The following is a 12,871-nucleotide window of genomic DNA, read 5'->3' as shown; positions in this document are numbered from 1 at the left end:
CATGACCAAATTTTGGGCACATGTCATATACATTGAATTTGTTGAATGTTATCCAGCAAAAGTTGCTTTATGGGAGGGCAGATATTTTCTCATACTTTCTTTCATGTGGAGATATTTTCTCATAAAGTTGCCCAGTGGGAGGGCAGATCTTTCATGTGAAGGTTATCTTTGGGGCAGATTTTTTCACGTGGTCTTCTTCTTTAGCAAAGTTACGTTTCTTTCTCTTATTTTTCTAGCAGAGGTTAAAATAGGATCAGCATTGAGCAACCTTCAAAAATAATAACCTTGGCTACGCAGTTAAAATCACATGGAAACAAACAAACGAAAAGAGAGCGCGCGTCTACTTGTTGCTCGAATGATTGGAAATGAGCCACCAATGGCGAGCCTTCCCCCAGTTCTAACTGTTCAAAAATCAAAATCATGTCTTTTCTCACCAACCGCCTTGAAAATTCATCATAACATAATTCTGTTGATTCATTCCATTACATTCTTCAACGAGTTCTTGAAGTTTCTCCATCAACGCTAGAAAAACTAGAACCCTTGATAATTTGGTAATCTGGACCCCGCTTCCCTAATCCTGGCTACTAAACACAGGTGGGATGTCTTTTTGTTTGTGTGTGTGCGCGCGCGCGCGCGCACTGTGCGTGTGTGTGAGAGAGAGAGAGAGAGAGAGATGTGCGTGACGTGTGTGCGCTTTTACATGCTAAAAATGAATAAAAACGACTCAACACAGGCGGATTATCAACTGCCAGCGTCTATAAGAGTGAAGTAGATCGTCTGGGCAAAGTGTACTTCAATCAGAAGAATCTACGAGGTGATAACAAACTCATCACCTCAACATGAAGCCCTTTTACGCCCCAAAACTGAACTTAAGTATATACATAATTAAGGACGAAAGGTCATTCGCACCTGTAGCTCACATGTGTGGGCTCAAGTACCGGTACAAATTTCAAGTAGGGTAGTGTAAGGTGAGAGTGGACAGTGGACACTGTTGGAGTGAAACCATGCAAATTGTGATCATAGTTTGCAGTACTTCCATGACATTGATATATACGATCCTGAGAAGGTAGCACTTGACACGAAATTAATCTACTTAATAACTAGTCCTGCAACTTGATATCTACCCTCCCACAGGAACGCTTCGGATTCTAATATCAAATTAATCTACTTACTATCAAATCATCGATGATATTTGATCAAAATCTAAATGCTTTGGATTCTATGTTTGAAGAAAATTTTGAACTACATTCATATCTAGTACACGTTATATGTTTGAAGAAAATTTTGAACTATGTTCATATCTAGTACACGTTGAGAATATTACCTATGTTTTGGTTTTTGTGATTGTAGTTGGTAATTGAGCTGCAAAATATTAATTCTAAAATTGGATTCGAGTAACCCTACCGATGAGTTTAACAAGCTATCGCCCTCTTGTTTTCAAAGCCAGTGGAGGTATTACACAACCTTGGCTTTTCAGTAGGAGATGAAAAGTCTTCCTTGATGGCATAACCATTGGAGTCGCAGTGAGGAACTGTTCTGCTTCTTTGCCTGAAGTTCCATATGAGAGCAACCCCTCCAATAAGCACCATAGCCATTGCAACAAACACTATGCCTGTTGTTAACAATACAAACACTCGCCTCTCTCCTTTGCTTTCTCTTCCATTTTCACTGCTGAGGTCGGGTTTCATCCTGGGCGAAGTGATGCATGCAGGATAATCCGCAGCACTGAGGGCACCACACAGCTTTCCATTGCCTTCGAATGAAGTGGAATTGAACCTCTGGCAGCTCCCATTTCGCGGCAAAGATGGGCCCTCAAGCTCATTTAAAGACACATTGAGCATAATGAGATGCTTGAGTTTGCAGATACTGTTTGGGATCTCTCCACTTAATCTGTTTGTGGAGAGATCTAGATGGGTCAAGCTGGACAGCATTGCAATCTGCACAGGAATGGTGCCTGTCAGGTTGTTGTTGCTCAAAAGGAACCTTCTTAATGCTCTGCAGCTGCCAATACCTGCTGGAATATCACCCTCCAAAGCATTGAAGGAAAGATCTAAGGTGTTTGAATGCACTGAATCATCAAGCTGTGGTGTACCAAGAGCATGGAATAATAATGAAACTTCAGGTGGTATAACTCCAGAGAGATAATTATGACCAAAATTCAAGTAGTTTAAGCTGACAAGCTTTCCAATATCTTGATTAATGTCTCCTGTCAGCTGATTAACAGCAAGGTTAAGGGTGGTTAGGCTTGAGCAATTGTAGAGCTGAAGTGGGATTTGTCCAGTAAAACTGTTGTTTGACAAGGAAAGCATTTGGAGGCTTTTGAGCTTGCCTAGCTCGTGGGGGATGTTCCCATGCAATCTATTGCCATCTAGAGTCAATTGCTGGAGGGTGGAGAGGTTTCCAACAGAGGGAGAGAGTGTGCCAATCAAGTTGTTACCAGCGAGTTCAACAGCCAGCAGTGTTTGAGAGCTCCATAGAAGATCTGGGATTGTCCCAGATAGCCCATTATACCCCAAGTCTAGCACGGCCAAAGGGAGCTTAGATAAGTAAGTTGGGATGGACCCAGTTATACTGTTTGATGAGATGTCAAGTGTGGACAAATTTGAACACTCAATGAAGGCCTGAGAGAGGTCACCTGAGAGGAGGTTACCAGAGAGCTCAAGGTAGGCAAGTTGTTGGGCATTACAGATTTGGGGCGGCATAGGGCCGGACAGGTTGTTTTGGCTTAGGGAGAGAGAGTGAAGGGAGGCGAGACCGCCCAGCTGGGCGGGAAGGGGGCCATGGAGGAGGTTAGAACCAAGCAAGAATACACCTAGAAGCTTCCAACTGGTGATCCAGGAAGGCAGAGGGCCTGTGATTCTGTTGCCCTCTGCTGCGAAGGAGACCATGGACTGGAGGCTGCGCAGTTGCGATGGAAGCTCTCCTTCTAGATTGTTCCAGCTTGCTTCGAAGAGCCTCAGCTGCGTGCAGTTGCTGAGAGCAGCTGGTATAGAGCCTTGCAGGCCATTGTTGGAAACCAGGAGAGAGTTGAGCAGCTGCAGTTTGCCAAGCGAGCTTGGCATACCCCCAGTCAAACGATTCCCGGATACATCAAGTAGCCTCAGCTGGCCACAATTGCCTAGCCCTCCTGGGATAGTGCCTGCGGTAGAAGCATGCTTGATTTATCAGAACAATTCCAAGGTTTTACTCTATCGATTAAGATATTAAAGAACCCATTATTATTCTGTGAAGTTTAAAAAGAACAGTCAATTCAAAGGTTCTAATATATAGATTAAGAGGGTCAAAATCATTATGATATCAAGAGAATCATCATTATTATGGTCAAGATTGAAAGTAAAATCCATTCAAAGGTCCTACTATAGACTGAGAGGGTCAAAATAGTTGTGATAAATTAAAAATACCCATTATTTATTGGTATGGTCAAGATTAACGGAAATATCAAAGCAAAAAACCCATCATTGTTATGGTCGAGCTCAAGAGAATAGTTAGAGACTAGAGTGAAACAATAACATTAGGCCTAGTTAAAGCGATTGATTAATAGAGGTTTTAATGAATTGAAGTTGAGATTATCACCTGTTAAGGAGGCTTGTCGGAGCGATAGAGTGCGCAAGCTCGTGAGGTTGCCCAATGAGCTTGGGATAGCTCCTGTGAACTCGTTCTGGCCAAGCTGAAGCACGGTGAGAGAGGAGAGGTGGCCACACTGGGCAGGGATCTCGCCAGAGAAGGTGTTGTTGTCCAGGCTAAGCTCTTGCAGGCGCTGCAGAGTTCCAATCTCAGCCGGCAAGCTGCCTGAAAGCAGGTTGGAGTTGAGCCGCAGAACTATGAGCCCCTGCAGCTTCGCTACTCTCAGAGAGTCATGGAAAGCTTGCCCAGTGAAGGAGTTGCAGCTTAAATCAAGGTATTGTAAGGCTGTCAGATTGCTTAGCTCCACGGGTATCTCTCCCGTGAGAGAGTTTCCGGCGATGTCCACATGCTGTAAAGAGCTTTGCAGCTGGCCGAGCTCTGCAGGTAGGCCTCCAGTAAGAGAATTTGAGCTCAAATCTAGATAGATTAGCTTCTTAAGAGCTCCCAATTGAGCTGGGATACGCCCACTTAAGCAATTGTTGCTCAAGTCTAGCGCTTCCAGAGCCCTTAGGTTTGCTAACTGAGGTGAGATTTCTCCTTCTAAATCCATGCCGGATAAGGTGAGGTTGGATATGGCACCTTCTTGTGTGCAGGAAACGCCAGTCCAGTTGCTGCATGCTGAGCCTCTTGCATCATATTGCCAGCTTGAGAGGATTAACTTACTGTTTCTCAGAGAGCTCTTGAAAGCCAAAAGCGCTAGCACCTCGGAATCATGAGTAAGTGTGCATGAAGCAAATCTTAAGAGAAAATGGAGCGTTAAGAAAACTAAAAGAGATTTTCTTCTAATATCCATGACAAGAAAATTTCCCTCAATATTTGCAAGGAAGTATAGGGTCATGAATTGAGAGAAGATTAAGAGGCTCTCACGCAGGTGGAGGTGAGGGATGAGATAGACTACTGTAAAGAGGAGACTAGTTTCCTACTCTTATATATCTAAGCTACAAGTTTGAGTAACATTTATAAGCTCATGCTGTAATATAGTGAAGCTTCTGCTGTCATCTCCTGCAGCACAAAAGTTGCTTGCAACCTTTGCGTTATACGTACTGATAATACAGCTAGCTGCTAGCAGCAGCCGCTGCGGCGCCTGCTGCTTCTCTACGATCACTCACACACACAAGGCCAAAACAAACAAGCTAAGCAAGCATGTGAAAAAGCTGAAACACGCCTGGCAAGATGCAAGGGACGAGGTACTATGAAGTAGAAGTGGGGTGAAAGGGGAGAGGGGCTTCCGGAGGGTGGCTGGCTGGCTTAATATTACTGTAACTTGGGCCTTGGCCATTGCCTGCTACAAGGTGCAGTTTGTAGTGTTTACATCATGCTGAGTATCTGTGTAAGACAAGACAGAGACAAGGAGGATTAATGGTCACAAGCATGCGTGTTGAATTGCTTCGTAATCAGTGGGGGGGCACATGATTGTGCAAGCTTATGCGTGATACTACAAACAACAAGGCCTGGAGTGGGCGGGGACATGATATTGTGGTTTAATTTTCACAAACTCAGAGATGTTAGGCTAATTATATAGAAAGATTTTGATGAGAATATAAGTGTTAAGGCCTACAGAGATGCAGATGCATGCAGACGTTGCCCTCTATTCCTGAAGGTGTAGTTATATATATATATATATATATATATGCATGGGGGTATCAGTGTTGCAGCTTCTAGCACAATTAATACACTAATATTTCTATTTGTTGAGCAGTATGTACACGCAGAGCACAATTCTACAGCATGCAGTCAACGGATACAACAGAGAGAGAGAGAGAGAGAGAGAGAGAGAGAAAGGAAGAGAGCCCGTCCAAGGTTGAAGAAGCATCTTGTGCTATATTAAAGACTATCGAGAGTTCAAAACAAGTAAATTAAACATAAACTAAGATCTTATCGTATGATTCCTATCATCTATGTTAGGCAAATTCGAAGCTTCACAAATTAATGTATTAAACTATGCTTGTGGGGTTAATCTTGATTAATTTTGGACCAAAATCAATGTCTTCAACTATGGCTGTGGAGTCAAATTAATGTATTAAACTATGCTTGTGGGGTTAATCTTGATTAATTTGGACCAAAATCAATGTCTTCAACTATGGCCGTGGAGTCAATGTATAAAAGTTGGTGCAAATTTATAACCCACACATGGTAGCCGCTCTCTCCCCACCGTATAAAAATGCCATCGCTCGTGTCACGTGTGTGACTAGAAGTTGGTTCGGAAGTAGGTGATGACTCACTCGCTGCCAAGTGTGTGAGACAGCTAAGCAATGTGGGGTCCCTGCACGCGTGGCAAGGTGAATGAGGCACCCTCTAACAACCCCCAAACCAGCGTGTACAAGCTGACGTGGAGGATTGTGCGAGTGGGCCTCCTCACGCAGGTGGCACGTAGGGGTTCGTCTGCATGCAAAAAAAAACGGTAGGAGAGGTAGGGGTCTACGTCGACCTGGCATCTTTTTTTCCCCCTGGACCTGCAACGAGATTATATGCTACAGTGGCTGCTTCCATACAGTAATGTGCGAGAGATGCTTGGACGGAAGCGTTGGAGTGATTGGCAAAGATTTTCTAGCAGTCAGGCAATCCTGACTCGCATCACTTGAACTCTGCAACAAAAAGCAAAGTGACCCCCGACCCCTATTACTCTGTGCCACAATGCCCAATTGGCAATGCCCACTCGGGCTGCCATCGATCATTTTACATTTGCAACAAGTTTTCATCCCCCATCTCCTTGCGTTAACGTCACATACTTCCTAAGCGTGTATTCACATGCCATGTCCAACCTTCCTAGAAAGAAGTCCTTTCTTGTGCAAGATTTAACGAATGTGGAGTGAGTACCCATGTCACACGAACAAGATACCAATTGGAAGCTTGTGAACCCAACACAACGCTAATCCATAGACTTTCTTACCTAGGTGGCCTAAACAAGCTTTCGATCAAAAGCTTGTAAACCCAATTCATAGAAGTATGGGTGCTTAGCAAAATTAGGCAAACCAATAATATTATCATATATGCAAAGTGTAATGAAAAGCTAGAAAATATATTAACTCTTAACCAGAATCATAAGGCTCATTACACACTACATCATTCCTATCTTAGCCAACTTCAAGATGTTTGCGTGTCAAATTGCGCTTCTAGTGGGAAGCCTCCTCTGCACCATGCCCCTTCCTATTTGCAAATTTTTGGAAACTTGGTTTTATGCTTTAGCTGATTGGTTGCCATCCCATGCATTGCCAACTTTTGTAGACCAGCCATCTTATCATCCTAGATAGTGATAATGATGTGTTGGCATCCATGTTAAACTTGAAAGAGTAGCAGCTTTCGGAAATGCACGTACTAAAGGGAGGGTGAGTGGTCAATCTTTGGGATATGCACGTACTAGAGGGAGGGTGAGTGGTCAATCTTGCAAACATGTAAGCTAAGGCCCAGTTCATAAATGGTGGATGGACACTAGGAAAAAGGGGCGTGGCTCTTGATGGTAGCATGTGATTCGTAATGGAGAAAGGTTAAAGGTGTCTGGTATAGCAAAAAATGTTCCGACGTTAACCCTTGGATTCTGCAGAGTGGACACGTCAAAAAATTTGTAGCTCAATGGGTTTTGAGTCCTAGTCCTACGCTTTAAAAAGCGGAAACCATGTGGAAAACTACCATTTGTTGAAGGGTAATTGTGTTAGGCAATAAATAAGGTAGCTACCACCTCGGGGGGGTTCACCTAAAAATATATAAGTATAGCATGTGAGTTCAAATGAAGGGGTTTTGTAATTTAAAATTTTAAGGTAAATTTATAGAAATAGATTTACAGTATGGGTTTTTTTTAATCGATTTTGAAAAAAACTCGTAAGTCTATAAAGAAAAGGGCATTTTATTCCTGAGAAATTCACAAGTAAGGGATTTTTTAAATACCCCTTAAACATACGTGCTATACTTACATATTTTTAGGTAAATCGCCCGAGGCTACTACCCTATGTGAACCCTGAGGGAAATTCCCAAGAGGAAAGTTGACCGCAATTCATTGTGAACCATGCCTTAGGCTTGCCTCCACCTCTTTCTCATTCAATGACGTTTTGATTTCATGACATGACATGCCATGGACACAAAGTTGAACAACACACAAAAGCAGAGCCAACCATGATTCCTAACTAAACTACACAACTTACTATCTTCTTGGACCTTGTGCAATTTCCAACTTTATATGCCCTGAAGTAAGCCACTCAAATTCTTGAGAATTCACTTGATGAAAACCATGTGTATTTAAGAGGTATTTCAAAATCTTTTTTTTTGTAAAATTTGGCACTTTAGATACGCTCCTTTTATAATTTAGAGGAAATGAAACTACTTTTTGAACCAAACTCATTGAATTTTTAATCCTCAATTACAAACCCCCTTATGTATTCAAATTGTTTATGTAAGTCCATGAAAGTTAAAATCCCTTTTGTTAAATTCGTGTGATATCTTACAAAATTCCTAGGTCATTCCTCTTACCTCAAATCAATAATATAGTAGCTAATCACCCAAGCCAAAATTCTAGTTAGCTTGATTTACTTGTACCTACTCTTCTTGCATTACATCTGTGGGTGTAAAAAATCATTAGCAAAAAGAGTAGGAATGGAGCATTCATAAGCATTTATATCGATACACCATCCCCAAACTTCCATGCCATTGTTGGGGATGATACCCTACCTCATCCCCCTACGGCCTAACACGTGGCATATATCCCACATCATGTCTGCTCTCACTCTGGTGTAGAGTTCATATGGCACATTGAACCCCCCCCCCCCAATTGTCTTGGATCCACCCTTTTAGGGATGGTGGGGGGTTTGGGTGGCTACGTGGAAGGGGAGTGGGACCCCCTGCACACGGCCCTTCCAACGATTTCTCCCGTTTCCATCAGGCACATGATTTTTTTGGCTAAAATAGGTCATTCGCTTCCATGTTTTTTCATGTGGTTCATGGATGAACCCAAGCCCACAGTTGCTGTTCACTCACATAGAATGAACAAGCAAAATCCTTCTCACTTGAATAGTCTAGACATTTCATGACCATATCACCAAATAGGCACATCGAGATTGGAACTCATAATGTGCGCCACATAGGACAATTAGTCTAACTAGTTAGCCCACTACTACTTAACATTTGTGAATGTACATTGTAAACTTTTGCCTTGTCTATTCGCTCTTTGTGAAAGATAGGGTGGACACCTTTATATGGCATTTTTTATTTGACCTAGACTAGTGGCTTCCTTGATTCACTTGTTCATTGGCAATCTTGAAAACTTAAGAGCCCTTAAGTGGGGTTCACACTTGAGTGGCAAACATGTGCAAGTGCTAATGAAAGGTGGCACACACAAAAAACACTTCCAATTCGTAGAGGTTGGAAATGTGAAAAAGAAGACGGGCATGTTGGAAAAAGCCGAAAACTTTTGGAGCTGGTGGGAAAAGAGCCTTGCTCCTCGCCATAGAAGTAACTTTATTAAACCAACTCGCCCACTTTTATTTGTTGTTGGCTATAGCTATCCATAAAGCTTTAACATGGCTTCCACCTTATACATGTTTGGCTTTCTTTCACACTTGGGCGCCGTCCTAATGTGACCTTACCCTAAGTAACCATTAAATTGTGAAGAATAATGCAATGCAGTTCAAAACTAAAGCTGGGCCTGAACTTTGAAATGTGAGATTTAATAGAAAACATTACGGACACGTGCCTTTACTCCATTCATCTACGTAAGGTGGGAAGTCAGGAATCCCGTTACTTTGGCGTCTTATATCTCACCACGTGGCCAATGGCCATGCATCTAGCTTATACGGGGCGTACTGGGTGCTGTCGGCAGAGAATAGACAGCAGACAAGACAGTCGACATTAGCGGAGTCTTCTTTAATATTCACTCGTAACTCAACCACTCCATTAACTAACCCGGTGCAGTAAACAAATAGTAAATAGTAAATACCGTCCAATCTATTTACTACCTACAAACGAGAAGATATTAGCATTTACTACGATTGCTAAAAAAAAAGAATCGTCCACTAACTTCTCCTTTTTGTCACCATTTTGCACAGGCCCAGTAAAGATTTTTATTTTTATTTTTATTTAGGAGAGTGAGTACTGCCATAGTCTATAGGTGTGAGCGCTACCTCTATGCTGTAGCAGAAGTGCTAGTAAAAAACATTTTTTTAAACAGATTTTTGTTTCTAAATCTCTACAATATGACGGTTTTATATTTAAAATATATGAAAAATCATTCTTTAAAAATAAGGGTAACTTAAAATCTCAACCTCAACCGTTTTTTTTTTTAAATTCTAGCTCTGGTACAGATACACTAGAATGCCCTGGTACGGATACACTAGAATGCCCTGTTGGAGTGGAACCGGTTTTCTTTGATTGAATTTCTATGATTTGCCAATAAAACTAGAATATACAAAATTTATCGATTTTCTTAGAGAAGGTCAAATTGCATATATTTTTGGTCTGCCTATGGCAAAGGACTTAGCATTGTGTATGAGGGGTTGCCTTGCTGCCCATCAACCGTTGCTTTCTGTGAGTTAAAGCACCTTTGCTTTCTATGAGTTAATGCACCTTTGCCTTTCATGAGTTATGGGCCTAACATGCCAAATTTCAAAAACTCTCTCTAGTCCTCTCGTTCATTGAACATTCCCTTTTTGCTATTGGTATTTTTCTCTTTTTCTTTTTCATGTGCGCCTTTGTGTCCGCAGCAAGCTAGGATTCTCTCAGTGCCCCCACTATCCCCCAGACGATCACGATCATCAAATCCATCGCGTGCTAACGCTGGCCAGTGTTGGACCCCTTACCTGTGCAGGTTTTATCTCAATCAAAATCGCCTTGATTCTGACCCTTAGGGGATCCCCCTGCAACCCCTTATTCCCTCCCTCTCTCTCCATCTCTCTCTCTCTCTCTCTCTCTCTCTCTCTCTCTCTCTCTCTCTCTCTCTCTCTCTCATTGTCATAACCCTAGCTGCACTGCAGATGGGTCTTGCGAGATGGTCCACCATAACCATCACCGTAGAGAAAACTAGGCGAAGACTAAGCAGAAGCAGCCATGGCTTCTCCCCTAGCTTCCCCGATGTAGAAACAGAGCAGGAGAAGGATGGTATGCCCCTTCCTTGAATCTATGGAGTTCTGACACAGAGAGCTCTAATACAGTCTCCGTTGTAGAAAGCCCAGCCATAGCTTTAGCAGCTCCGAGCTTTTCACCTCTCGCTCACAAATTCACAGAGCAAGATAGTCATGGCACACTCATGCCTGCAGAGGAAGAAAGGTTCTCCCTTTCTTCAAACCCCGAGGAAGAAATGGTAAGGCAGCGGCTTATGCTGTCCATTCTTATTCCTGCACAATAATAAGGCATGCCATTGTGATTCCTCACCTTGTTTTTGTATGTTTCAACTTTTAGCCAACGTAAAATACACTAAAGTTCTAAACCCCTTTTTTTTTTGCCAATCACTCAAGTATTTATTCTACACATGTGTCCCTTGAGCGTCTCTACATAGTACACAATGCATTCAAGGGTAAAATCTACAATCTAGCTAAAACATGGCCAACTTCCATGCAAGGCAAACATATATCACACAATGCATTCATGGGTAAAATCTACAATCTAGCTAAAACATGGCCAACGTCCATACAAGGAAAACATTGGCATGGTTGGCAACTAATTGCTATTTAACAAGGCCTGTTTCCACGCCGAGCTTGGTTGGCAATTGGTTTTGAGGTCAACTTGTGGTTGTGAGGTGAACCCATAGGATTTGGAAGTGTTTAGCTCACAATCGGTTGCAAATTTTAATGAGCGTGTAAATGGGCCTTATGTGTTGCTCTCAAAACCATAACATTTGTTGTTGTTTTTGTCTTCTTCTCATTTAATTCTCTCTCAAACCCGAGTTACAACTAGTTGTGGGTTTAAAGCGCCATGGCAGTGCTCACATAACTCGGTTTGTAGTGTAAATTTCTTAGCTCATCGGTTGGAATTCGAGTTGTCTTTAATTTAAAGGATAAAATTTTATACATTTTAGTTAGAAATCTGAGCGTTTACAGAATTTTGGTGATTTTCTAGTCTCAATCTCGGTTAAACCTAAACATTGCCTTTAATTTTAAGGGTTAAAAATACTTTTTTTGAGCATTGTATTGTGGAAATAGATTAATAGAACACAAGCAAAAACTAGCAACTAATTTTACATGGTTATGAGATCCGAGTTCAATTTCTCCCTTTGTGGTCCCTAAAAGGTTGGAGTTGAATTAAGAACCACCAAATCCCTTAGCAGCTTTATCATTTTACAGTTATTATACTAAAAACCAAAACTCATTTTGTAGTTATTATGTTGCAAACCAAAACTCATATCCTACTTTGCCCAACATGGTTCATATGGGGCATAATAAAGTCAAACTGCTCCTTCTATAGGTAATCGAGTATGAGTCTATATCTGGTTATCCAAAGTTATCATCAGATTCTTACTAATTGAATCTACTAAATGATCATTATATGGTGTAATTTTTGTTAAGATTATTTTTTGCTTTTTGGATATATGAAAGATTTTTCAAGGAAACTCTCACATACCCCATTAATAGAGTGGGACTCAGTACACAATGTAGAAATATTGGCCAATTACACAAAAGAGAATTATTAGGATGGCAAGTTTAAACACCATGCGAAGAACCATAAAGTCACAATCTTTGATGTCTATGGCAACTAATATCCTTGTACCAAAGATGACAAAGCACATTGTTGTTGGCACGATGTAGAAAACATAATTTGCAATTTTGAAAACCAACTTTGAGTGCATTAAATCTCTTTCTACTCATTGTGCACATCTAATATTGCATTAAATCTCTTTCTACTCATAGTGCACATCTACTATTGATTTGGTGGTGTGAGCAGACACAGTAGTAAGCAAATCGTATGTGTATGTGTTGAGCTTGAAACCACACAAATTATGGACAATTTTGTTTCAAAGTTACCACTAGTGTTTATTTGAAGCATTGCATATCAAAACTGTCCCAAAGAGCAAGTTTGTAAGTACACATCTAAGATTAGATAGATAAGAGGATTACAAAAAGAACACGTAAGCAATGTCCAGTATGATTCCTCGAGATTCTGTCCCTCCTTTGCCAATATTGCAGCTTCCTGACTATATATTTTGATGGATTTATAGTAATTAATAAGTGATTACATTTATGACGTTGGCTTGGACGAAAGATCCGGAGTTGATTTTCCAGTTGATTACAATTGCTTAAGGGCGAGGCTATCATTAGTGTTTTACTCACAA

At 41.4% G+C, this 12,871-nt stretch overlaps 1 protein-coding gene across 1 annotated transcript; it reads right to left on the bottom strand.

The window, feature by feature from the left end:
• Positions 1-1,191: 1,191 nt before the first annotated feature.
• On the bottom strand, positions 1,192-5,712 carry LOC147623086 (uncharacterized). Its single transcript, XM_086821140.1, has 2 exons — positions 3,574-5,712; positions 1,192-3,139 (listed from the first exon to the last, which is right to left on the bottom strand). The coding sequence occupies exons 1-2, from the start codon at positions 4,460-4,462 to the stop codon at positions 1,413-1,415; spliced, it is 2,616 nt and encodes an 871-aa protein (XP_086677266.1). The 5' UTR covers positions 4,463-5,712; the 3' UTR covers positions 1,192-1,412.
• Between the last annotated feature and the right edge of the window lie 7,159 nt (positions 5,713-12,871).

The sequence above is a fragment of the Cibotium barometz genome, chromosome 27 (assembly GCF_041138505.1).
Source record: "Cibotium barometz isolate CiBa-2024 chromosome 27, ASM4113850v1, whole genome shotgun sequence".
NCBI lineage: Eukaryota > Viridiplantae > Streptophyta > Polypodiopsida > Cyatheales > Cibotiaceae > Cibotium > Cibotium barometz.
This window is presented reverse-complemented; position numbering and strand designations above follow the sequence as displayed.